This window comes from Nansenia antarctica (genome assembly GCF_963989245.1).
Source record: "Nansenia antarctica genome assembly, chromosome: 6".
Lineage (NCBI taxonomy): Eukaryota > Metazoa > Chordata > Actinopteri > Argentiniformes > Microstomatidae > Nansenia > Nansenia antarctica.
This window is the reverse complement of record NC_137676.1, coordinates 19499600-19527186: the sequence shown is the minus strand read 5'-3', so window position 1 is coordinate 19527186 and position 27587 is coordinate 19499600. Positions and strand designations below refer to the sequence as shown.

General features: G+C 42.2%; 2 protein-coding genes and 1 pseudogene across 3 annotated transcripts in view; all 3 read left to right on the top strand.

The window, feature by feature from the left end:
- Window positions 1-61: 61 nt before the first annotated feature.
- Window positions 62-10044, top strand: LOC308160366 (acidic mammalian chitinase-like; the record flags this gene model as incomplete). The annotated part of the gene is made up of 11 exons (XM_080534281.1): window positions 62-204; window positions 894-961; window positions 6080-6284; window positions 6363-6419; window positions 6544-6709; window positions 7393-7517; window positions 7744-7867; window positions 8018-8203; window positions 8534-8650; window positions 9105-9237; window positions 9839-10044. The coding sequence occupies 11 exons, from the start codon at window positions 62-64 to the stop codon at window positions 10042-10044; spliced, it is 1530 nt and encodes a 509-aa protein (XP_080390407.1).
- A 2296-nt stretch (window positions 10045-12340) lies between these two features.
- Window positions 12341-16838, top strand: LOC308160024 (acidic mammalian chitinase-like; the record flags this gene model as incomplete). The annotated part of the gene is made up of 11 exons (XM_080533874.1): window positions 12341-12355; window positions 12462-12488; window positions 12844-13048; window positions 13127-13183; window positions 13308-13473; window positions 14154-14278; window positions 14505-14628; window positions 14807-14992; window positions 15318-15434; window positions 15893-16025; window positions 16633-16838. Exons 3-11 carry the CDS (start codon window positions 12912-12914, stop codon window positions 16836-16838), a joined length of 1251 nt encoding a protein of 416 aa, XP_080390000.1. The 5' UTR covers window positions 12341-12355; window positions 12462-12488; window positions 12844-12911.
- Window positions 16839-19128: 2290 nt separating this feature from the next.
- The window catches only part of LOC308160365 (acidic mammalian chitinase-like), a 685529-nt pseudogene continuing 677070 nt past the window's right edge, over window positions 19129-27587 (top strand). The window contains exons 1-8 of the transcript in view: window positions 19129-19143; window positions 19250-19276; window positions 19767-19971; window positions 20050-20106; window positions 20231-20396; window positions 21065-21189; window positions 21417-21540; window positions 21699-21887. The product of the transcript in view is annotated as an acidic mammalian chitinase-like (transcript). The remainder of the gene's footprint in view (window positions 19144-19249; window positions 19277-19766; window positions 19972-20049; window positions 20107-20230; window positions 20397-21064; window positions 21190-21416; window positions 21541-21698; window positions 21888-27587) is intronic.

Genomic DNA, 27587 nt, shown 5'->3' with positions numbered 1-27587 from the left:
GTTTTCTATTTTGTGCAGCCAGTTGACAAGGGACTGCATAGCAGTGGAAGTTGAGGCCGTGATGACGGAGGATCTGGCCGAGAGGAAGCACGTAGATGGTGAAGAAGAGGGGTCCAAGCACAGAGCCTTGAGGCACGCCTTGATTGACTGGGGCTGGGGGGTACTCGAGCCATTGATGGTGACAAACTGTCCCCTGTTTGAGAAGTAAGATTGGAACCAGGAGAGGGCTGTGCCGGTGACACCTAGGAGGGCGGATAGGTGGTACTTGGTACTTGTATTTATTTATGCACAATAAGGATAAGTCAATGACAGTTACCATATATCTTATGTTCAGCAATCTCTCACATCAATAAATTCAGCTTAGTTGGCACAGTACAGAAAAATACAGAAACAAATATTTTATTTCAGTTAGGTCGAGTTCAACTATTGCACCTCATTTAACTAGCATGTACCGAATTCAAAATTAAATACAATTGTACCTCATAAAAAATCATCATAGAGATCCGCCAGTAAAATATCACCAAAAATTACAGCAGAAACATAGCAACATACATTAGGTAAGTGCTTGTGAGCCAGCCAACATCATCTGTAAGTCTAGTGTAGTGAAGAGGAGTGACCGGGTAACTCGAGTGCCAGGAGAAGACACAGAAGAAGGAAAGGAAAACACAAAAGACAGTCAGTACACACACACACATGCAGGTGTGCAGGTAAGAAGGCAAAGCTGAGAGTCTTGTTGCTAAAGCATAGCTTTTTGGTGGAAAGTCAGATGATTGGGAAAGAAAAATGATGATTTGCACATTGTCAGAGCGCTTGGGTTGCTGTGATGTGAAAAAATGATTTGTTTACTGTTTCTGTTCCTGTTCCATGTTCCTGTTCCTGTTCTTTTTTTTTAGACACAATAAAAGATCTCTGCCTGCCACTGCATTCACAAACACAATGACCAAGCTCACTCTACTGGCAGGTAAAGACATTTTTCAACAATTCCCTTGAAGAAAGTTGCATGTTTTGTTTTGTTTTGTGTGATATGCTGTTTGTTGACCTTATTGAATCTGTACTTTTGAAGGTCTGTTCCTGGTCCTGTGCCATTTAGGCAGAGGTGTCAAAAGTATTCACATTCATTACTCAAGTAGAAGTATAGATACTATGGTTTAAAAAGACTTCTGTAGAAGTTGAAGTATCAACTCAAGCTTTTTACTCAAGTAAAAGTATAAAAGTACTGGTTTCAAAACTACTTAAAGTATAAAAGTAAAAGTAATGTAAGGGGGAAAAAATGCCATTAAGGACAAAAGCTTAGGCCACGCCACAGGGGCCTATAGTGCACTACCCCACCTCCCCCCAAAAAAACATTTTTCTAAAGGCCATAATGACTATTATGTTATTATTAAAATGTTAATGTTGAAAAATTTGGGATGCACTTATTTCAGACGCATTTATGCCCATTGAAAATGAACACATTTTAGTACAATGCAAATACATTAAAGAACCATATATGTGTACTACTGAGCATTAACATGTGAACACGGAAGATATGATGACTAGTTGCCTAAGTATTGTAATGGTGCAAAAAGTCAAACGTCAAAAGTCAAAAGTCAATAGCCTTTATTGGAACTGTGAGGGCAAAACCATAACAAAGTAGTGATTCAATATTTCCTGAAAAAACACACACATACACACAATCTACATCAGCATCAGAGTTACCAATAAGCTTTGTTCAGCCGCAAAAGCAGCAGGTTCTCAAAATTCTTTGAGCCAATGCATGCTCTTTTTGGCCTGAAGATCAGCCCTGCGACACTAAACAGTCTTTCACAGGCTGCTGAGGCAGGGAGTCCCGTATTAAGTTTGAGTGATAGCTGGCACACAGCTGGGAAGGTCTTCAGTACCTCTACTGTGTCTCCTGGGCACCCCAGGTACGCATCCAACTGCTGGGACGTTTCAAGAGGGCCGGTCTTCTTCAAGGAGGAAAAGAAGTCCTCTTCCTCAGACGATTGGGAGCCCTCACTGAAGTGTTTCTCGTCCTGACAGTCCAAGTGGCTTCTGATATAGTGAAGGCCTGTGGAATAAAAAACAAAAATCATGACAATTTAGACTATATGGCAGTATTGTAACTGTGTATTGGATAGTGTTGTGTGTGTGTGTGTCATTAAATGTAATTTCAAACTAATTTCACTGTCTTCATAGAAATTACACATATTAAGCGGAAGTGAGACACTTACCAAGTTTGAGGATATTTTCGTCACTTGTCCAACAGGTCTTAAATTTGGGAACTAGAATGGCTGCGGCTATCAGTTCTGGATCTGCAAGCATCTCTCCGAAGCGTTTCTCAAGGCCTGAAAGAAGTGCAGCAATCAAAGGCTCACAGAACTTGGAGGCGACTTGAAGGTGCTGTAGCTTGGTCCTTAGCAGAGTTATGGTGGGGACCAACCATCCCATCTGCACACTGGTTTCTCCCTGAAGAACATCCAGTGCCTTTGCAACTGGGCTCATTGTCTTCGCATATTCTGCAAGAAATGCAAGTTCCACTGGAGTAAACCTGTACAAAGAAGAAGAGAAAAACACAACATGGAACATTAAGTCTACTTGATGTAGCACCTTCAACTGGAGGAACTGATCATTAAAAAGGAAAAATATTGTCATCTGAGACTTTTAGAAATGAAGTTGTGTTGCTACAAATCACATTCATAGTAAATATGGGGACTGCATATTGGCATAGTGCATACGTGTTCTACAGTATTCCAAGTATAAAACTGTGACTTAATCTATTGTTAATCACTTCATTAACTGTAAGGCAGAAAAACAAGCACTTACTTGGGTGTATCTAGTTCACTGCAGACAGCTGCAAGGGCTCCCTCGCCTTGTTCTCGTGTTATTCTCACTATTCTTTCTACGGCTGAGAAGAGTGAATTCCACCTTGTAGCAACAGGCCTTACGAGTTGGAGTTTGCAGTGGTCTTCAATTACTTCAGATGCGGTGGTTGATCTTGAACTTTTATTCCACAGGCTAGAGCATTTGGCAAATGTGGACCTTGACACGCGCTTGTACAGTGGGTTGACCTCTGCTTTTGAAGCATCAACTGTGGACACTAAATTGAGGAGGTGGCAGGCGCAGCGATGGTGCTTGGGTAGCTGGTATTCTAAGTAGTCATCTTCTTCCAACAGGGCTCCGGCATCAACAAATTCAACACCCTCAAGGCTTTCCTCTTCTTCATCGTTATCATCATTTTGGCCACAATCATCCTCTTCTCCATCACCCTCTCCTACAGGTTCAGCATTGTTGTTCTCGTCAGTCTGCCCATAAACTCTGAAGGCTTTCAGGAAGTTTGATCCGTTGTCAGTTGTAGTGCGAACAATCTTCTCTCTGACATTGAATTCTGTGTGAATATCATTTAGGGCACCAGCCAGGGCAGAAAAGGTATGTGACCCTTTAAGTTGCTTGCATGCCAGGGCAGCACAGGATCTCTGCATGGTCTGGGGGTTAAACCAGTGCGCAGTGACACCAATGAAACCGCGACGGTGTGCCGTCCAGCAGTCTGTTGTTGTTGCTATGAACTCAATTTCACTAAGGGCAGCTTTCAGTTTTCTTTTCATTTCAACAGAGGCCTTTGTGACTTTGTTAACAACAGTATTACGCGTCATGACATTCGTATTTGGCTGAAGATGTTGCACAAGCTCAATGAAGCCCTGTTGCTGAACAATGTGTGGTGGGTGCAAGCCTTGGACAATGAATTTGAGGACTACTTCATCCACACTTGCCTGGGACACTCTTCGAGCCTCCCACAGCTTGGTTTGTTTGGAGGGTGGGGTCAAAGAACCTTCAGTGGATGACTTCCTTTTGAGGGCTGTTGAAGAAAGTTGCGTGTACCTCTCTAGACGAGTGGGGTGTTTCTTCTGTGGAGAAAATGAATGCACAGGCACAGATTGAGATTCATATTATTTCTCTCAAACCACAAGCTGAGACTATCTAGGACTTCCGCTGTATTAAATGTCACGCTGGAAGTTCATGAATGGAGGTCAGACTACAAGTTAGGGAGCAGTTTCACTGGTCTATGCAATTATGTTGAGCAGACCAGAATATTGCCACTTAAAGCTGTTTTAGGACCACAAGCAGCTGCTGGCATGACTGAAAAGTAACATTATTGTTAATGGCACACACCGCGCACATTTCTTCTCCCGTGGGAACATAATTAACTCTTTACAGCAACAAACACGGTAAAACTCCGACCTCAACACATGAAGGATTACAAATGAAACATTGAATCATAGCCTACTGCTAGCAAGCAAACCATGGGATGTTCTTAGCCATAGCAAACATTGCAAATTTACCATTAGTACGTTACTAGGTTACTACAAAATGTCGACTGATAATAACAAACTTTCAGCTTACCTCAATATGCTTTTTCAAATTAGACGGTGAGTTTTTGAAGGCCATTAGCTCGTGGTACTTGGGTGCGCAGAGCTTGCAGCGCATTCGAAAGGAGTTGTTTTTGCATCCAACCATTTCAAAAAATTCTTCCAGGTACGGCCAGGGATGGAGAAGGGTTGGCTGATCTTCCTGGCTATCAACCTGGTTGATGCTGGTGCTTGGTTGGGACATTTCGCTGTTATTTTGAGTCTCTGGCACGGTCACGGACATCTTTGGCTACATACATCTGCTTTCCTTGCTGGAGTGTGATTTGTGTCATGTGCAGCAGATGGAATGCATCTCGTACAAACCAATAGGGTGTCGGAATGGTATAATGTTTATACTTCTTGTCACAGCTCCGCCCCTGGCTCATCAGACGTCGATCAGTGAACGATTAAGAGCGCCCCTGGCTCATCAGACATCAATCAGTGGACGATTAAGAGCGCCCCTGGCTCATCAGACGTCGATCAGTGAACGATTAAGAGCGCCCCTGGCTCATCAGACGTCGATCAGTGAACGATTAAGAGCGCCCCTGGCTCATCAGACATCAATCAGTGGACGATTAAGAGCGCCCCTGGCTCATCAGACGTCGATCAGTGAACGATTAAGAGCGCCCCTGGCTCATCAGACGTCGATCAGTGAACGATTAAGAGCGCCCCTGGCTCATCAGACATCAATCAGTGGACGATTAAGAGCGCCCCTGGCTCATCAGACGTCGATCAGTGAACGATTAAGAGCGCCCCTGGCTCATCAGACGTCGATCAGTGAACGATTAAGAGCGCCCCTGGCTCATCAGACGTCGATCAGTGAATGATTAAGAGCGCCCCTGGCTCATCAGACGTCGATCAGTGAACGATTAAGAGCGCCCCTGGCTCATCAGACATCAATCAGTGGACGATTAAGAGCGCCCCTGGCTCATCAGACGTCGATCAGTGAACGATTAAGAGCGCCCCTGGCTCATCAGACATCAATCAGTGGACGATTAAGAGCGCCCCTGGCTCATCAGACGTCGATCAGTGAACGATTAAGAGCGCCCCTGGCTCATCAGACGACTTATCTGGATAGGTTTTTTTTGTGTGTGTTTTTTTTAACGATGAAAAGCTGTAATGAAAACAAGCTGAAATGCAATAGGAGTAACGAGGCTATTTTTAAAATGTAAGGAGTAGAAAGTACAGATAATTGCGTGAAAATGTAAGGAGTAGAAGTAAAAAGTCGGCTGAAAAATAATTACTCCAGTAAAGTATAGATACCCAAAATTTCTACTTAAGTAAGGTAACGAAGTATTTGTACTTCGTTACTTGACACCTCTGCATTTAGGTAAGATAACCCACTTCTCCAACGCTGAAAACAGTAGCACTGCACATATCTTAACTGTACACATCCTCGTCTTTGTCTGTACATATCACGTTGTACATATGTCTGTCCATACTTTTATGGCTTTTGCACTTTGGTGCAATCTGCCGAACTGCATTTCATTGTCTGTACTTGTACTCTGTCAATGACAATTAAATTGAATCTGAATCTGAAGTATCACAGAGACAAAGTAATCACATCTTACCTACAGTATCAAAATACTGTATTACATGTCATGTTGCCTTGAAATATATATATATACAGTGGTTTAGAACAATGTTCTATATCTATTAGCAAAATCATATATTGCAATCTTCTCTTGTCCAAGGCTCTACCTCGCAGCTGGTATGCTACTTTACCAACTGGGCCCAGTACAGGCCTGGAACTGGAAAGTACATGCCAACTGATATTGACCCTTTCCTTTGCACCCACCTGATCTACGCCTTCTCCATCATCAATACCGCCAACGAGCTGACCACCTTTGAGTGGAATGATGAGACTCTATACAGATCCTTCAACGGACTGAAAGACAGGTTGGTATTTCATAGAAGGTATAGATTTCATGGGAGGTTTTGCTGTTTGCTGACAATTGTGTTTGTGTTATCCAACAGAAACCCTAAACTTAAAACACTCTTGGCAGTTGGTGGATGGAACTTTGGCACCAAGCAGTAAGATTTACTTTTTAGTTTGTTTTATTCTACATGGATAACCAGCAGTGTAATGTTTTGTGTTCATAATATAACACTCTACCACTATCAGTAGCAAATGATCATTTCGTCTAATTCTCCTTAGGTTCACAGCGATGGTGTCGTCCCCAGCCAACAGACAGACGTTCATCCAGTCCTCTATCAGTTTCCTGCGGAAGCACGGCTTTGATGGGCTGGATCTGGACTGGGAGTACCCTGGAGCACGAGGGAGCCCCCCAGAGGACAAACAGAGATTCACACTGTTGTGCAAGGTCAAAGAACCGACATTTGAATAGAATAGACAAGAGTAGACGTTGTTAACATCAGAACTATCAACATCAACTGCTACCTAGCGCTGGATCGTCTCCAGTTCAGCAAAAGATATCTAACAATCTGGCCAGGTCCAAACCAGTGGAACTCACAGATGTAAAGTACAGTCCTTTCTAGTACAATCCTTTCTAGGCCCAATCAAAAACTGTTCGAGCTATTGCCGTCAGGGAAACAGTACTGAAGCCTCTGGGCTAAAACCCAGAGGCTAACAAACAGCTATTTCCCCCAGGCTCTTGGAGATACACACTGGAAGAATACTAAAAACTGGTTGAGTAATTTACTACCGTACTGTATTGTAGTATATTGCATGTCATATCATCGTACTCTGCACAGCATCTTTTGCACTATTGAAGCCACTGTAAAATCCATCACTTTATTACTCTCTCAATGTGTACTTTTTTTACTTACTTATGTTACTTATTATTATTATTATTATTATTATTATTGTTGTTGTTGTTGTTGTTGTTGTTGTTATTATGTTTTGTATTTATTTATCTGAATGCTGCAATGTTGAGGAGCCAAAGCCAAAGATGTTTACTCTTAGGTACTTAAGTAAGAACAGTAAGTACAGTAAGGTGTAATAAAAGTGATTATTTTGTGTAATAAACCCCTCTCTCTACTGTAGGAGCTGCTGGAGGCCTATGAGGCTGAGGGCAAGACCACTGGCCGCCCCAGACTAATGCTCACTGCAGCAGTGCCTGCTGGGAAAGGAAACATCGATAGTGGCTACGAAATTGCAGAGATAAGCAGGTAAAAAAAAAAATCGATGTTGAGGAACCACCAAAGCCAAAGAATTGTACTCTTGTGTACTTGTACAGTAAGATGTAATAAAAGCAATTCTGATTCTGAAATACACATTTTCAAGTATTAATATTCTTAATGCAATACGTTTTATGACCCAGTAGCATAACATGCCTGCGTGACAGTGGACTTGCCTGCCATTTAAATCCCATTCCAAACCTGCCTGCCATTTTAGATACCTGGACTTCATTAGTGTGATGACATATGACTTCCATGGTGGCTGGGAGAGTGTCACAGGACACAACAGCCCATTGTACAGAGGGTCCCACTACACTGGCGAGCTCATCTACTTCAACACTGTGAGAAAACGGCTTCTGATTTGGATAAAATTGCACATTCTCCATCATGCTGGTGGTCTGCATATCAAAAATGAGCTTCGCATATTTATGTAAATCTCTCTCTCTTTCTCTGTCTCTCTCTCTCTCTCTCTGTCTCCATCTTTCTGCCAGGACTATGCCATGAAGTACTGGCGAGACCAGGGCACCCCTATGGAGAAGCTGAGGATGGGCTTTGCTACATACGGGCGTGTGTTCCACCTAGCCTCTGAAGCTAGTAGTGGGGTGGGAGCCCCTACCAGCGGTGCTGCCACCGCCGGCAAATACACCAGGGAGGCTGGCTTCTGGTCCTACTATGAGGTAAAACTTCAGGCAGACACCTAGGCCCACTCGAGGGTGGCAGAGAGTGTGGATATCTTTAAAAGAAAGCTTAAAACGGGCTTAAAAACTGGCTTTTATCTTGGGTTTATCTGAACTTGCACTTTTACTCCTATTTCTTATCTCCTACCTCTTGTTTTATTGTATTGTTCTTTATTTACTATTGTTTTTATGTTCAGCACTTGGGGTTGCCTTCAATGCTGACTTGTGCTATATAAATAAAGTGTGTTTGATTGATTGATTCAGGCTTGTGACATACAGTACTTCATTTCATGACATTTGATCTGAACATGTTGCACATCTTGTTTCTAGATCTGCACGTTCCTCCAAGGAACCAGTGTCCAGTGGATTGATGATCAGAAGGTTCCCTATGCTACTAAAGCAAAGGAGTGGGTTGGATTTGACAACAAGGAGAGCTATGCAACAAAGGTATTTACACCTACCAGTATTGCTTAGAAGTAAGGGATATAGAATGCAGTGGATTCGGATCCTAGCAGCTTTTGTATAAAGGGATTAATTTCTGTTTGTATAGAGGGATTAATTTGTCGTGGGTATGAGTACTTCTCTTGTATATACCTACTGTACTACTTTACTGTATCATTTCATAACTGTACATATCCTATTTTGTCTACAGTATCATGTCCTTGCACAATATACATGTCTACGATAACATGTTTTTCACTATATCACTATTTACACTTCTGGTTAGACGCTAAACTGCATTTTGTTGTCTGGTACTTGTACTCTGCAATGACAATAAAGTTGAATCTAATCTAATCTACTGTTAGGTGTTGCAACTGTATCAAAGTCATCAGAAGACTCTACTGTCTCTCCATCTCCATGTTTTCTCTCATCCTCTCACTCCCTCACTTCCTTTCCTAAGGTCCGTTATTTAAAAGACAACAAGTTTGGAGGAGCTTTCGTCTGGACTCTGGACCTGGACGATTTTGCCGGGCAGTTCTGTGGACTGGGCAACTACCCCCTGACCAGCCATCTTAAAAACCTCCTTGATATTGGTAAATAAATCACCTATCAATAATTCCTTTCATTATATATTTGACCAAATACACTAACAGCACCGATATCAAAGGAAATACTTAGTTTTACATATACAACCATATTTTGGGGGCAATCTGGTTACTTATATTTATCCAGCATAAAATGTTTGTGTTTGTCCTACTGAAGTGCCACTCTCAATAAACGGAATACTTCTGTCGTGGATATAATTGATTCTTAATAGATTTAGTAGAACTTACAAAGCACAAAGAGCTTAGTCTCCAAAGAGGCCTTTTATTAAGCCAAGTTACATGAGCGCAGAGAGAAATGAGCAGACCAATAAGCAAGAAGCAGCCAATGATGGGTGCGACTCATATTTATAGATTGTCCTTGGTCATGAGGTCACTATTCTTGGGAACCAATCATATTATACAAATCTATGATTACACAAGTTATGGGCCCTGTCCATAGTCAGAATTATTCACTGCGCCACAGATCTTGGCCCATCCCTTACAGGAAGGAAATGGGCCTTCCTTGAGTGCTAGATTTAGCCACTACTGTAGAGAGACTTACATTTCTCAGTATAACATGATATAAAACCTTGACACTTCTCTCCTCCAGACCTGCCTCCTCTGCCACCTACACCCGCTCCAGAACCCACGGTGGTGCCTGGTAAGGGTTTCTGTGCTGGCAGACCCAGTGGGCTGTATGTGAAACCAGATGCACCTGGATCTTTCTACCAGTGTGCTGAAGGCAGAACCTTTGTCCAGATCTGCCCCGTTGGCTTAGTCTTCCAAGACAGCTGTAAATGCTGCAACTGGCCCTAGAACTGACCCACAAGTCTGTTACAACGTCTACTTATTAACAACATATTATATATTACATACAGCCCTCTGTATGTCTGTACATATATTGGATTGACAATAAAGCTGACTTTGACTTTGACTTAACAACATGCTGGGGACTACAGCTGGAAATTAGCCATGTAGACTAAAGCTGCTCCATTTACTGCTTTACTGCTGTTAATTAATGAGGGCTATCCACATAAACATGTGAAAACCAAAGCATTTGTAATTGCAACATTTTTCTGTTAGTGGTGCATTATCTGACAGAAGTGCAGGGGTGTGAATATTTTGGGCCATGACTGTACATACCCTGCTTAGTCCCCCTGCTCACTATCCTCCCCCACCCCATTTACATCACTTTGTATCACACTGTGGAATACATATTTCCAACATTTAATGTTGGATTGAAACTTTGATGAAGGCAGCTTCCTGCTGAAACATTGGTTTAATAAATAATTAGCATCAAAGCAAGAGTGTGTGGCTCTCATTCGATCTTTTACATTTTATGTAACCTACAGTAATAATAATAATAATAATAATAATATTGTGGTTTTATATAGAGCCTTTCATAAACCCAAGGACGCTTTACAGATTTTACAGACAGAAAGTCAGACAGAACAGAAAAAACAACAACACAGAGACAGTGACAAAACTAAACTAGGGGCCAAAGGCCTTGATGAACAGATGAGTTTTGAGGGCTGATTTGAAGGTGTCCAGGGTAGGGGCATTGCGGATCACTGTGGGGAGAGAGTTCCAAAGGGTGAGTGCTGTCACACTGAAGGCTCTGTCCCCAAAGGTCCGTAGGTTGGTGCGGGGGGTGGAAAGCAGACCCATGTCTGAAGACCGCAGGTTCCGAGATGGGGTATGTTGGCAGAGAAGGTCAGTTAAGTACTGGGGGTCGCAGGCATGGAGGGATTCGTAGGTGAGAAGGAGGATTTTGTATGTGATGCGGGACTTAACCGGAAGCCAGTGAAGGTCAATGAGGGTGGGGGTGATGTGCTGCCAGGGCTTGGCGTAGGTGAGAACCTGCAATAGTCCAGGCGGGAGGTGACGAAGGCGTGGACGAGGGTTTCGGCCACGGAGTCAGAGGGAAGGTCGGCAATGTTTTTGAGGTGGAAGAAGGTAGATTTGGTGATGGATTTGATGTGTGACTGGAAGGAGAGGGTGGAGTCAAGGACGACGCCCAGGTTGCGGACTTCGGGAGATGGAGCAGCCGTCAACCTCAAGGATTGAAGTCGCCAACCTTCCGGAGCAGCGCCTTGGGTGCCACAACCATGAGCTCTGTTTTCTTACTATTGAGTTTGAGAAGGTGTAATGTCATCCAGTTTTCTATTTTGTGCAGCCAGTTGACAAGGGACTGCATAGCAGTGGAAGTTGAGGCCGTGATGACGGAGGATCTGGCCGAGAGGAAGCACGTAGATGGTGAAGAAGAGGGGTCCAAGCACAGAGCCTTGAGGCACGCCTTGATTGACTGGGGCTGGGGGGTACTCGAGCCATTGATGGTGACAAACTGTTCCCTGTTTGAGAAGTAAGATTGGAACCAGGAGAGGGCTGTGCCGGTGACACCTAGGAGGGCGGATAGGTGGTACTTGGTACTTGTATTTATTTATGCACAATTAGGATAAGTCAATGACAGTTACCATATATCTTATGTTCAGCAATCTCTCACATCAATAAATTCAGCTTAGTTGGCACAGTACAGAAAAATACAGAAACAAATATTTTATTTCAGTTAGGTCGAGTTCAACTATTGCACCTCAATTAACTAGCATGTACCGAATTCAAAATTAAATACAATTGTACCTCATAAAAAATCATCATAGAGATCCGCCAGTAAAATATCACAAACAATTACAGCAGAAACATAGCAACATACATTAGGTAAGTGCTTGTGAGCCAGCCAACATCATCTGTAAGTCTAGTGTAGTGAAGAGGCGTGACCGGGTAACTCGAGTGCCAGGAGAAGACACAGAAGAAGGAAAGGAAAACACAAAAGACAGTCAGTACACACACACATGCAGGTGTGCAGGTAAGAAGGCAAAGCTGAGAGTCTTGTTGCTAAAGCATAGCTTTTTGGTGGAAAGTCAGATGATTGGGAAAGAAAAATTATGATTTGCACATTGTCAGAGCACTTGGGTTGCTGTGATGTGAAAAAACGATTTGTTTACTGTTTCTGTTCCTGTTCCATGTTCCTGTTCCTGTTCTTTTTTTTTCTTTTAGACACGATAAAAGATCCTCTCTCTGCCTGCCACTGCATTCACAAACACAATGACCAAGCTCACTCTACTGGCAGGTAAAGACATTTTTCAACAATTCCCTTGAAGAAAGTTGCATGTTTTGCTTTGTTTTGTTTGTGTGATATGCTCTTTGTTGAGCTCATTGAATCTGTACTTTTGAAGGTCTGTTCCTGGTCCTGTGCCATTTAGGTAAGATAACCCACTTCTCCAACGCTGAAAACAGTAGCATAGAATAGAGACATATCATACTGCACATATCTTAACTGTACACATCTTCACCTTTGTCTGTACATATCACGCTGTACATATGTCTGTCCATACTTTTATGGCTTTTGCACTTTGGTGCAATCTGGTTAAATGCCGAACTGCGTTTCGTTGTCTCTGAATCTGAAGTATCACAGAGACAAAGTAATCACATCATACCTACAGTATCAAAATACTGTATTACATGACATGTTGCCTTGAAATATAGATATACAGTGGTTTAGAACAATGTTCTATATCTATTAGCAAAATAATATATTGCAATCTTCTCTTGTCCAAGGCTCTACCTCGCAGCTGGTATGCTACTTTACCAACTGGGCCCAGTACAGGCCTGGAACTGGAAAGTACATGCCAACTGATATTGACCCTTTCCTTTGCACCCACCTGATCTACGCCTTCTCCATCATCAATACCGCCAACGAGCTGACCACCTTTGAGTGGAATGATGAGACTCTATACAGATCCTTCAACGGACTGAAAGACAGGTTGGTATTTCATAGAAGGTTTTGATTTCATGGGAGGTTTTGCTGTTTGCTGACAATTGTGTTTGTGTTATCCAACAGAAACCCTAAACTTAAAACACTCTTGGCAGTTGGTGGATGGAACTTTGGCACCAAGCAGTAAGATTTACTTTTTAGTTTGTTTTATTCTACATGGATAACCAGCAGTGTACTGTTTTGTGTTCATAATATAACACTCTACCACTATCAGTAGCAAATGATCATTTCGTCTAATTCTCCTTAGGTTCACAGCGATGGTGTCGTCCCCAGCCAACAGACAGACGTTCATCCAGTCCTCTATCAGTTTCCTGCGGAAGCACGGCTTTGATGGGCTGGATCTGGACTGGGAGTACCCTGGAGCACGAGGGAGCCCCCCAGAGGACAAACAGAGATTCACACTGTTGTGCAAGGTCAGAGAACCGACATTTGAATAGAATAGACAAGAGTAGACGTTGTTAACATCAGAACTATCAACATCAACTGCTACCAAGCACTGGATCGTCTCCAGTTCAGCAAAAGATATCTAACAATCTGGCCAGGTCCAAACCAGTGAAACTCACAGATGTAAAGTACAGTCCTTTCTAGTACAATCCTTTCTAGGCCCAATCAAAAACTGTTCAAGCTATTGCCGTCAGGGAAACAGTACTGAAGCCTCTGGGCTAAAACCCAGAGGCTAACAAACAGCTATTTCCCCCAGGCTCTTGGAGATACACACTGGAAGAATACTAAAAACTGGTTGAGTAATTTACTACCGTACTGTATTGTAGTATATTGCATGTCATATCATCGTACTCTGCACAGCATCTTTTGCACTATTGAAGCCACTGTAAAATCCATCACTTTATTACTCTCTCAATGTGTACTTTTTTTACTTACTTATGTTACTTATTATTATTATTATTATTATTATTATTATTATTATTATTGTTGTTGTTGTTATTATGTTTTTTATTTATTTATCTGAATGCTGCAATGTTGAGGAGCCAAAGCCAAAGATGTTTACTCTTAGGTACTTAAGTAAGAACAGTAAGTACAGTAAGGTGTAATAAAAGTGATTATTTTGTGTAATAAACCCCTCTCTCTACTGTAGGAGCTGCTGGAGGCCTATGAGGCTGAGGGCAAGACCACTGGCCGCCCCAGACTAATGCTCACTGCAGCAGTGCCTGCTGGGAAAGGAAACATCGATAGTGGCTACGAAATTGCAGAGATAAGCAGGTAAAAAAAAAAAACGACGTTGAGGAACCACCAAAGCCAAAGAATTGTACTCTTGTGTACTTGTACAGTAAGATGTAATAAAAGCAATTCTGATTCTGAAATACACATTTTCAAGTATTAATATTCTTAATGCAATACGTTTTATGACCCAGTAGCATAACATGCCTGCGTGACAGTGGACTTGCCTGCCATTTAAATTCCATTCCAAACCTGCCTGCCATTTTAGATACCTGGACTTCATTAGTGTGATGACATATGACTTCCATGGTGGCTGGGAGACTGTCACAGGACACAACAGCCCATTGTACAGAGGGTCCCACGACACTGGCGAGCTCATCTACTACAACACTGTGAGAAAACGGCTTCTGATTTGGATAAAATTGCACATTCTACATCATGCTGGTGGTCTGCATATCAAAAATGAGCTTAGCATATTTATGTAAATCTCTCTCTCTTTCTCTGTCTCTCTCTCTCTCTCTCTCTCTCTCTCTCTCTCTCTCTCTCTCTCTGTCTCCATCTTTCTGCCAGGACTATGCCATGAAGTACTGGCGAGACCAGGGCGCCCCTGTGGAGAAGCTGAGGATGGGCTTTGCTACATACGGGCGTGTGTTCCACCTAGCCTCTGAAGCTAGTAGTGGGGTGGGAGCCCCTACCAGCGGTGCTGCCACCGCCGGCAACTACACCAAGGAGGCTGGCTTCTGGTCCTACTATGAGGTAAAACTTCAGGCAGACACCTAGGTCCACTATATCTTTAAAAGAAAGCTTAAAACGGGCTTAAAAACTGGCTTTTATCTTGGGTTTATCTGAACTTGCATTTTTACTCCTATTTCTTATCTCCTACCTCTTGTTTTATTGTATTGTTCTTTATTTACTATTGTTTTTATGTTCAGCACTTGGGGTTGCCTTCAATGCTGACTTGTGCTATATAAATAAAGTGTGTTTGATTGATTGATTGATTGATTGATTGATTCAGGCTTGTGACATACAGTACTTCATTTCATGACATTTGATCTGAACATGTTGCCCATCTTGTTTCTAGATCTGCACGTTCCTCCAAGGAACCAGTGTCCAGTGGATTGATGATCAGAAGGTTCCCTATGCTACTAAAGCAAAGGAGTGGGTTGGATTTGACAACAAGGAGAGCTATGCAACAAAGGTATTTACACCTACCAGTATTGCTTAGAAGTAAGGGATATAGAATGCAGTGGATTCGGATCCTAGCAGCTTTTGTATAAAGGGATTACTTTCTGTTTGTATAGAGGGATTAATTTGTCGTGGGTATGAGTACTTCTCTTGTATATACCTACTGTACTACTTTACTGTATCATTTCATAACTGTACATATCCTATTTTGTCTACAGTATCATGTCCTTGCACAATATACATGTATATCTACGATAACATGTTTTTCACTATATCACTATTTACACTTCTGGTTAGATGCTAAACTGCATTTTGTTGTCTGGTACTTGTACTCTGCAATGACAATAAAGTTGAATCTAATCTAATCTACTGTTAGGTGTTGCAACTGTATCAAAGTCATCAGAAGACTCTACTGTCTCTCCGTCTCCATGTTTTCTCTCATCCTCTCACTCCCTCTCTTCCTTTCCTAAGGTCCGTTATTTAAAAGACAACAAGTTTGGAGGAGCTTTCGTCTGGACTGTGGACCTGGACGATTTTGCCGGGCAGTTCTGTGGACTGGGCAACTACCCCCTGACCAGCCATCTTAAAAACCTCCTTGATATTGGTAAATAAATCACCTATCAATAATTCCTTTCATTATATATTTGACCAAATACACTAACAGTACCGATATCAAAGGAAATACTTAGTTTTACATATACAACCATATGTTTGGGGCAATCTGGTTACTTATATTTATCCAGCATAAAATGTTTGTTTGTCCTACTGAAGTGCCACTCTCAATAAACGGAATACTTCTGTCGTGGATATAATTGATTCTTAATAGATTTAGTAGAACTTACAAAGCACAAAGAGCTTAGATCAATTGTCTCCAAAGAGGCCTTTTATTAAGCCAAGTTACATGAGCGCAGAGAGAAATGAGCAGACCAATAAGCAAGAAGCAGCCAATGATGGGTGCGACTCATATTTATAGATTGTCCTTGGTCATGAGGTCACTATTCTTGGGAACCAATCATATTATACAAATCTGTGATTACACAAGTTATGGGCCCTGTCCATAGTCAGAATTATTCACTGCGCCACAGATCTTGGCCCATCCCTTACAGGAAGGAAATGGGCCTTCCTTGAGTGCTAGATTTCGCCACTACTGTAGAGAGACTTACATTTCTCAGTATAACATGATATAAAACCTCGACACTTCTCTCCTCCAGACCTGCCTCCTCTGCCACCTACACCCGCTCCAGAACCCACGGTGGTGCCTGGTAAGGGTTTCTGTGCTGGCAGACCCAGTGGGCTGTATGTGAAACCAGATGCACCTGGATCTTTCTACCAGTGTGCTGAAGGCAGAACCTTTGTCCAGAACTGCCCCGTTGGCTTAGTCTTCCAAGACAGCTGTAAATGCTGCAACTGGCCCTAGAACTGCCCCACAAGTCTGTTACAACGTCTACTTATTAACAACATATTATATATTACATACAGCCCTCTGTATGTCTGTACATATATTGGATTGACAATAAAGCTGACTTTGACTTTGACTTTGACTTAACAACATGCTGGGGACTACAGCTGGAAATTAGCCATGTAGACTAAAGCTGCTCCATTTACTGCTTTACTGCTGTTAATTAATGAGGGCTATTCAAATAAACATGTGAATACCAAAGCATTTTTAATTGCAAAATGTTTCTGTTAGTGGTGCATTATCTGACAGAAGTGCAGGGGTGTGAATATTTTGGGCCATGACTGTACATACCCTGCTTAGTCCCCCTGCTCACTATCCTCCCCCACCCCATTTACATCACTTTGTATCACACTGTGGAATACATATTTCCAACATTTTATGTTGGATTGAAACTTTGATGAAGGCAGCTTCCTGCTGAAACATTGGTTAAATAAATAATTTGCATCAAAGCAAGAGTGTGTGGCTCTCATTCGATCTTTTACATTTGATGTAACCTACAGTAATAATAATAATAATAATATCTTGGTTTTATATAGAGCCTTTCATAAACCCAAGGACGCTTTACAGATTTTACAGACAGAAAGTCAGACAGAACAGAAAGGGGAAAAAAAACACAGAGACTGACAAAACTAAACTAGGGGCCAAAGGCCTTGGTGAACAGATGAGTTTTGAGGGCTGATTTGAAGGTGTCCAGGGTAGGGGCATTTTGGATCACTGTGGGGAGAGACTTCCAAAGGGTGAGTGCTGTCACACTGAAGGCCCTGTCCCCGAAAGTCCGTAGGTTGGTGCGAGGGGTGGAAAGCAGACCCATGTCTGAAGACCGCAGGTTCCGAGATGGGGTATGTTGGTAGAGAAGGTCAGTTAAGTACTGGGGGTCGCAGGCATGGAGGGATTCGTAGGTGAGAAGGAGGATTTTGTATGTGATGCGGGACTTGACCGGAAGCCAGTGAAGGTCAATGAGGGTGGGGGTGATGTGCTGCCAGGGCTTGGCGTAGGTGAGAACCTGCAATAGTCCAGGCGGGAGGTGACGAAGGCGTGGACGAGGGTTTCGGCCACGGAGTCAGAGGGAAGGTCGGCAATGTTTTTGAGGTGGAAGAAGGTAGATTTGGTGATGGATTTGATGTGTGACTGGAAGGAGAGGGTGGAGTCAAGGACGACGCCCAGGTTGCGGACTTCGGGAGATGGAGCAGCCGTCAATCTCAAGGATGAAGTCGCCAACCTTCCGGAGCAGCGCCTTGGGTGCCACAACCATGAGCTCTGTTTTCTTACTATTGAGTTTGAGAAGGTTTAATGTCATCCAGTTTTTTATTTTGTGCAGCCAGTTGACAAGGGACTGCATAGCAGTGGAAGTTGAGGCCGTGATGACGGAGGATCTGGCCGAGAGGAAGCACGTAGATGGTGAAGAAGAGGGGTCCAAGCACAGAGCCTTGAGGCACGCCTTGATTGAATGGGGCTGGGGGGTACTCGAGCCATTGATGGTGACAAACTGTTCCCTGTTTGAGAAGTAAGATTGGAACCAGAAGAGGGCTGTGCCGGTGACACCTAGGAGGGCGGATAGGTGGTACTTGGTACTTGTATTTATTTATGCACAATAAGGATAAGTCAATGACAGTTACCATATATCTTATGTTCAGCAATCTCTCACATCAATAAATTCAGCTTAGTTGGCACAGTACAGAAAAATACAGAAACAAATATTTTATTTCAGTTAGGTCGAGTTCAACTATTGCACCTCAATTAACTAGCATGTACCGAATTCAAAATTAAATACAATTGTACCTCATAAAAAATCATCATAGAGATCCGCCAGTAAAATATCACAAACAATTACAGCAGAGACATAGCAACATACATTAGGTAAGTGCTTGTGAGCCAGCCAACATCATCTGTAAGTCTAGTGTAGTGAAGAGGCGTGACCGGGTAACTCGAGTGCCAGGAGAAGACACAGAAGAAGGAAAGGAAAACACAAAAGACAGTCAGTACACACACACACACATGCAGGTGTGCAGGTAAGAAGGCAAAGCTGAGAGTCTTGTTGCTAAAGCATAGCTTTTTGGTGGAAAGTCAGATGATTGGGAAAGAAAAATTATGATTTGCACATTGTCAGAGCGCTTGGGTTGCTGTGATGTGAAAAAACGATTTGTTTACTGTTTCTGCTCCTGTTCCATGTTCCTGTTCCTGTTCTTTTTTTTTAGACACAATAAAAGATCTCTGCCTGCCACTGCATTCACAAACACAATGACCAAGCTCACTCTACTGGCAGGTAAAGACATTTTTCAACAATTCCCTTGAAGAAAGTTGCATGTTTTGTTTTGTTTTGTTTGTGTGATATGCTGTTTGTTGACCTTATTGAATCTGTACTTTTGAAGGTCTGTTCCTGGTCCTGTGCCATTTAGGTAAGATAACCCACTTCTCCAACGCTGAAAACAGTAGCACTGCACATATCTTAACTGTACACATCCTCGTCTTTGTCTGTACATATCACGCTGTACATATGTCTGTCCATACTTTTATGGCTTTTGCACTTTGGTGCAATCTGCCGAACTGCATTTCATTGTCTGTACTTGTACTCTGTCAATGACAATTAAATTGAATCTGAATCTGAAGTATCACAGAGACAAAGTAATCACATCTTACCTACAGTATCAAAATACTGTATTACATGTCATGTTGCCTTGAAATATATATATACAGTGGTTTAGAACAATGTTCTATAGGCCGGTTTCACAGACAAGGCTTAAGCCTAGTCCTGGACTAAATCACACTTTCAATGTAAAATCTCCATTGAAGATGCTTTTTAGTCCAGGACTAGGCTTAAGCCTTGTCTGTGAAACCGGCCCTATATCTATTAGCAAAATCATATATTGCAATCTTCTCTTGTCCAAGGCTCTACCTCGCAGCTGGTATGCTACTTTACCAACTGGGCCCAGTACAGGCCTGGAACTGGAAAGTACATGCCAACTGATATTGACCCTTTCCTTTGCACCCACCTGATCTACGCCTTCTCCATCATCAATACCGCCAACGAGCTGACCACCTTTGAGTGGAATGATGAGACTCTATACAGATCCTTCAACGGACTGAAAGACAGGTTGGTATTTCATAGAAGGTATAGATTTCATGGGAGGTTTTGCTGTTTGCTGACAATTGTGTTTGTGTTATCCAACAGAAACCCTAAACTTAAAACACTCTTGGCAGTTGGTGGATGGAACTTTGGCACCAAGCAGTAAGATTTACTTTTTAGTTTGTTTTATTCTACATGGATAACCAGCAGTGTACTGTTTTGTGTTCATAATATAACACTCTACCACTATCAGTAGCAAATGATCATTTCGTCTAATTCTCCTTAGGTTCACAGCGATGGTGTCGTCCCCAGCCAACAGACAGACGTTCATCCAGTCCTCTATCAGTTTCCTGCGGAAGCACGGCTTTGATGGTCTGGATCTGGACTGGGAGTACCCTGGAGCACGAGGGAGCCCCCCAGAGGACAAACAGAGATTCACACTGTTGTGCAAGGTCAGAGAACCGACATTTGAATAGAATAGACAAGAGTAGACGTTGTTAACATCAGAACTATCAACATCAACTGCTACCAAGCGCTGGATCGTCTCCAGTTCAGCAAAAGATATCTAACAATCTGGCCAGGTCCAAACCAGTGAAACTCACAGATGTAAAGTACAGTCCTTTCTAGTACAATCCTTTCTAGGCCCAATCAAAAACTGTTCGAGCTATTGCCGTCAGGGAAACAGTACTGAAGCCTCTGGGCTAAAACCCAGAGGCTAACAAACAGCTATTTTCCCCAGGCTCTTGGAGATACACACTGGAAGAATACTAAAAACTGGTTGAGTAATTTACTACCGTACTGTATTGTAGTATATTGCATGTCATATCATCGTACTCTGCACAGCATCTTTTGCACTATTGAAGCCACTGTAAAATCCATCACTTTATTACTCTCTCAATGTGTACTTTTTTTACTTACTTATGTTACTTATTATTATTATTATTATTGTTGTTGTTGATGTTGTTGTTATTATGTTTTTTATTTATTTATCTGAATGCTGCAATGTTGAGGAGCCAAAGCCAAAGTTGTTTACTCTTAGGTACTTAAGTAAGAACAGTAAGTACAGTAAGGTGTAATAAAAGTGATTATTTTGTGTAATAAACCCCTCTCTCTACTGTAGGAGCTGCTGGAGGCCTATGAGGCTGAGGGCAAGACCACTGGCCGCCCCAGACTAATGCTCACTGCAGCAGTGCCTGCTGGGAAAGGAAACATCGATAGTGGCTACGAAATTGCAGAGATAAGCAGGTAAAAAAAAAAATACGACGTTGAGGAACCACCAAAGCCAAAGAATTGTACTCTTGTGTACTTGTACAGTAAGATGTAATAAAAGCAATTCTGATTCTGAAATACACATTTTCAAGTATTAATATTCTTAATGCAATACGTTTTATGACCCAGTAGCATAACATGCCTGCGTGACAGTGGACTTGCCGGCCATTTAAATTCCATTCCAAACCTGCCTGCCATTTTAGATACCTGGACTTCATTAGTGTGATGACATATGACTTCCATGGTGGCTGGGAGAGTGTCACAGGACACCACAGCCCATTGTACAGAGGGTCCCACGACACTGGCGAGCTCATCTACTTCAACACTGTGAGAAAACGGCTTCTGATTTGGATAAAATTGCACATTCTACGTCATGCGGGTGGTCTGCATATCAAAAATGAGCTTAGCATATTTATGTAAATCTCTCTCTCTTTCTCTCTGTCTCTCTCTCTCTCTCTCTCTCTCTGTCTCCATCTTTCTGCCAGGACTATGCCATGAAGTACTGGCGAGACCAGGGCACCCCTGTGGAGAAGCTGAGGATGGGCTTTGCTACATGATACGGGCGTGTGTTCCACCTAGCCTCTGAAGCTAGTAGTGGGGTGGGAGCCCCTACCAGCGGTGCTGCCACCCCTGGCAACTACACCAAGGAGGCTGGCTTCTGGTCCTACTATGAGGTAAAACTTCAGGCAGACTAGGCCCACTCGAGGGTGGCAGAGTGTGGATATCTTTAAAAGAAAGCTTAAAACAGGCTTAAAAAATTGCTCTTATCTTGTGTTTATCTGAACTTGCACTTTTACTCCTATTTCTTATCTCCTACCTCTTGTTTTATTGAATTGTTCTTTATTTACTATTGTTTTTATGTTCAGCACTTGGGGTTGCCTTCAATGCTGACTTGTGCTATATAAATAACGTTTGTTTGATTGATTGATTCAGGCTTGTGACATACACAGGGTATATACAGGAATCTGGAGGTTAATTTCAATACCTTTCTAAGACTTTTTAAAGACCTTGTCAATATTTTTCCAGACCTCACCGCCACTTCGAGCTGTATCCGTTTACATCAGTGACACCTTTAACTTAACAGTTTGAGTTCGCAATAGACTAGACCACTATCATACAACAGAATTTCCGGTTCATCTTTGTTTTTTAATAAAACTAATAAATTCACGAACTTTTACTAAAGGTTTTTAGGACTCAAACTCTTTGGACAGAGTCTAATTCAGAAAAATACCTACAAAATTCAAGACCTCATAAAATCGTGATAAGACTTTTTAATACTTATTAAGGGTCTTGATTTTCCCAAAATGATCCATCAAATCCATCAAATGCTCAAAGGCTATCCTGGTCATCAATAAAACAGTTACATTTTTCATGTGAAACTTTGGTGACAGCCTATAAGGCCTAGCTAACATTAGGTATGTCCTAGGTGGAAAGTTTACACTGCCTAATAATACCTCCATCCGAAACATTGTGTAGTTAAGACCCATCGCCATCGTTATCGTTTCATTCGTTTGTTTTGGTCAACTTTCTTTTACTGGCCGTTTGTTGCTAAGCAACGATCGTGGATAATTAATTATGGTTTCCCTCTATGCTTCGGACGCAAACGCCGCAGATTAATTGCGAATCGGTGCATCATCTGGGTGATGAGCTCGAGGCCTCAGACTTTTCTATCAGGTATTCTTATTGCACAGACAAACAATGCTATCAATCTAATTAACTCGCAGAACAACTTGTATACTACTGCAATTTTAAATAGTACAATGTTTGTGTAACATTTGATATGGCAACGTTTTGTCGTATCATGTTAGTGCATTGTTCTTACTGATCTGGTAGCTAACCAGCAAGCCAAACCTTGTCTCACTCTAATCTAAAAAACGATAGCTTGCTAGCTAGCCAACAATGAATGGCCGGTCGACTTTGTGGATATGAAAAGTCCCGCTAATATCGTTACGTTGAAGTTGCACCAATCAACTAGCTAATCACCTACACAATTGAGTGCATAGAAAACATTACATTCCAAAACGACTCAATTCATTGCATTCACAGCGGTTTAAGCAGCTAGTTAGCCAGAATAGCGAGAGGGTTGCATAATGGACTAACGAGCCAAGCTATGGGTGGCTAGCGACACCATGTGCAAATACAATACCAATTGGTATTATTAAAGGGGAGGAATAATCAACAAGAAAAGCATTTCCGAACTTTTTTTGAGGGGTTTATATATATATATATATATATATATATAGAGAGAGAGAGAGAGAGAGAGAGAGAGAGAGAGAGAGAGAGAGAGAGACTAGCCAAGAGGATGTTGAAGTAGATTTATTTTAACCATCTGAAAACACTTATTTCCAATGCTAATTTCTATACTTTTTTTGTATTTGAGGGTATATTCATGCATTCAGACACTTGGACCCGATGGATCCAGATATTTTTTTAGTGCCTTTGTTATTTAGTTATGACAGCAGGTGTGATCACAGGAACAGGGCCACGGGGATATTTGACAGGTGATGGGGTGCTACTCATGGAAGGTGAGCCTCTCCTGATAGAAGGCTATGACCAACTGAGGACAGCGAGTGTTTGCCTCACGGGCCGGAACCAGATCAGCCTCATCTGAGCTCTTCCTGTAGAGCAGAGGGAGAAAAAGAATAGCTCAGGACTCATACTAATTATAGACCTTTAGTAGCAAGTTTGATAAACTTCCATCATGTCAGTCATACTCTCATTTCCATGGCAACCCAAACCTTACAAACTAGCAAGGACAGAAGCGTATTTATTTAAGACATTTCTGAAAATGTCCCTAATAAAAAGGCAGATTCACATAAGTGTAAACAAAAGTTGGAAGTGCATTATGAAAAGTACGGTAGTAAGGAGGACTTCAAAAGGCAGGGAGTACGCAGGGATGGGTTATGATTCAGTTTTAGTCATTCTATAGTATGGATGTAAAACCATATAGCCTGTATACCAGCCAACTTAATGGCAATCAAATTGTCTGTGATTAATGTCCAGTATTCATTACGAGCCACCAGAATCGACCATTTAGGGCCAATCCCATTACACCCCTTCGGCTCAGTTTTGAACGTTCACGTGTAGGGGTGTCCCAATTCTTGTTTTCATTTAGAGTATGGCTCTGTTTGGAGATTTTTCATGACAAGACTACATTCAGAGCCATGGCCCTACCTCCCAGGATGCCTTGCGAATCATCAGAAATCAGATTTTGCTCTAGGCAATGTGGAAGACAACCACAAATGTCATTAGTTTCTCTGTAATTACTTGTTAATAAAGATTTGAAAAATTATAACCATATTATTATCTTAGTTTAATGTCCTTTCAATGTATTATAAACCTTTTCTTTATAACACAACCATTTTTCCATGTCGCATTTTCCCCCTTCGATGGCATGAAGCTATAGCTATGGCACTTCTTGAACCAAAACACGCAATCTAATCCGAACAGTTGTTATTATGCCATATTATTGATGGGTTATATCATGTAGCTGACTAATAACATGGACAGCGGCTGTTTCTCCAGCGTTCCTGTCATATCGGATTTTAGAACTCCATAAAAATAAATCTGCGCTCTGTGTCTAATGTTATCTATCTGACGTTACATGTTTTGTGCATGATAGTGGTGCATTTTAACATTTCATGTCGCATTTCCCCCCTTTGATGGCATATGACGCTATTGCACTTATTAAACTAAAACTGCGCTCCGTGTCTACTAACGTTATCTACCTAATGTTACATATTTTACGGCTGATTTGGGCATGATAGTCATGCATTTTGACATATTTCCATGTCGTATTTCCCCCCTTTGATGGCATATGACACCCGAATTTAACTAAAGCCACAAAGTTGTTGCACGGTTGTCCTATATCAGTGCAGACTGGCACGGTAGGAGCACAGTTGATAGCCTACAGAGCACTGTTATTCTGTCATAGTCTGATAATGAAGCATTGTTATTTGTTATTTGATGACTTGATTTGACGTGTTTGATCGATTGATAGTGTAAAACTTAAATTGTGAATGAATCACTAACGTCAATGTTTTTCTATGACACTACTGATGACCCATCAGGGTCTTGAAGGGTTGTCCCATTTAATTGGAAAAGATTTCAACCACTACCTACGCCTTGTGGCTCTGTTCAGAGGCCTTGGCTCCAAAGTGAGCAGCACTCCAAAACGAGCCGTAGGGAAGGGAATCGGGAATGGGCCTTAAAAGCCGTCCTAAAACCCCCTAGCAGCCATAACTCTCCCCTGACCCCCATCTAAGACCCTTTTTCAGTTAGGGAAAAACCCAGCAGAAAGTCAATTTTTTTTATTATCAAACTTACACCTCTGGTTTTGTCAAACCACCACCATCTGCCAATGTTATTTTACTAAATTAATCAAATCAATCAATAAGAATAACCGGTTACATTTCTAGTCAACTGTTAATCTAAATGGTAAATGGACTGACTTAAAGCGCCTTATTCCATAGCGCTTTTCCAATGGCCTCTCATTCACCCATTCATACACCAATGGTGGCAAGCTACCATGCAAGGTGCTGACCTGCTCATTGGGAGCAATTTGGGGTTCAGTGTCTTGCCCATGATACCTCGACATGTAGCCAGCCGGGGTTCGAACCAACGATCTGCCGACCTTGCGATCATTAGACGTAATCTAATAACTGTTAATCATGAACACCCCCAATTTCAAGTATTGCCATGTAGAGTTGGGTTCCAAACAAAGTTGGGTTCCAAAGTGACTACAAAAAGCAATACGAGTGAATGTGTGATTTGAGTGGGGACAACAAGTACAAGGTCGGCATTTGTGCATGTGCATCATCAACAACATCACTTCACCACTGCTGTCTGTTGCGCCGATGATCCTCTCTGGGTCAAGGTTCCTGGCAAAGCCCCGTGGCTTTTCACTCTGAAACAGACAACACAATAAATAAATTACCATTTACCACAACACAGATCAGCTCTCTGGGAACCTGCATACTTTACCTTTTTATGTGAACTGTAAGTAGGCTACACCTTGTGCAAACCAGGTCACATGAACCAGCAATGGCTCATAACGCAGGATCCCCATCTCCCGTTTGTGTAGCAGGACACTAGACTGTTGCAGGGCCTTACACCCAATTAATGTACCCCCCCCCCCCCCCCCCCCCCCCCCGCCCTCAGGGTGGACACCGAGACCCCATTTAAACCTTGCATTAAAACATTGTGTATCCAGATACTGTCCATATTGGGATTGTGTCTACATGAAAGGACAGGTGTAAATGGAAAAGACTATCTAAGTGGGTACACTTGATAACCACAGCTGCAGATCAGTCAGCACACCCAACGTAAGCGTCACAAATGATGTTCTGGCTTGAGGGTAGCAATGGGGATTACCTTAGCTGCAGCCACTGGCTTAGTTTTCTCACAAGTAGAATCCTCTGGGACCTCCCTGGGAAGAGAATAGACAGGGGACAGTGAGTCCACATTCAGAAGGGAAATTACATGTTGAATGGGAGAAGGTAGAGCTCTTACTTTTCATCCGACTCCACTTTTAGGCGCTTCTCTTCCTGAACCTACAAAATGTTTTATTTGTTACCAGGTGCATTCATCACCATAAGATTAAGTTACAATATCTGAGTGATGGGCCCCACACAGCAAGAACATCTCACCTCTTCCTCAGAGTCCTGCTCCTCTTTTTTTGGTTCCGGTTCAGCTTTTGTAGCATCTCCATTCACTTCATCAGACTTGCGCTTTTGACTGTAAGGGAGAGAGAGAAGTTTACTCTAGAGCAGCGGTTCCCAACCTTTTAGTACTCACGGCCCACTTTACAGATCTCTTCAGTATTCGCGGCCCACTCAGCAGCGCGCAGAGCGCGCGCAATTTTTTCTACGCGTGCACGCGCACGAAACGCGCACGAGCGCTCAAACGTAATTTCACCAAAAACTAGAGGGAGCGTGGCAAAAAAATAAAAATAATATAGCGGTTAAACCATTAAAGCCGAGCGGCGATGTTTTATATAGCAGGTGATCAAATACCAAGATCGTAAATGTTGTATGTGTTCAATATTTACGACCAAACATCCTTATGTGTGTGGGCAACTCCCGACTCCCGACTAGGTTGCCAGATGGGCTCTGGTTTTTTGGGTGGAATTAGCGGTTTTAGACTGTGGTTAGGGTGGAAAATGTCTATCCCATTTGGCAACCCTGCTCGCGAGTCCGGGATGGAATGTAGCCAATCAAGAAGCGAGCTGACTTCTTCTTTTCGGATGGAAATTTCGGCGCACACAACACACAATACGATCAAGGCTGTTCAATCCAAGATTTTTTATCTTTTTAAAATTAAAACGTTTTTGTAACAAAAAAATGTAAATAAAACCATTTTTTTTTTCCCCACAG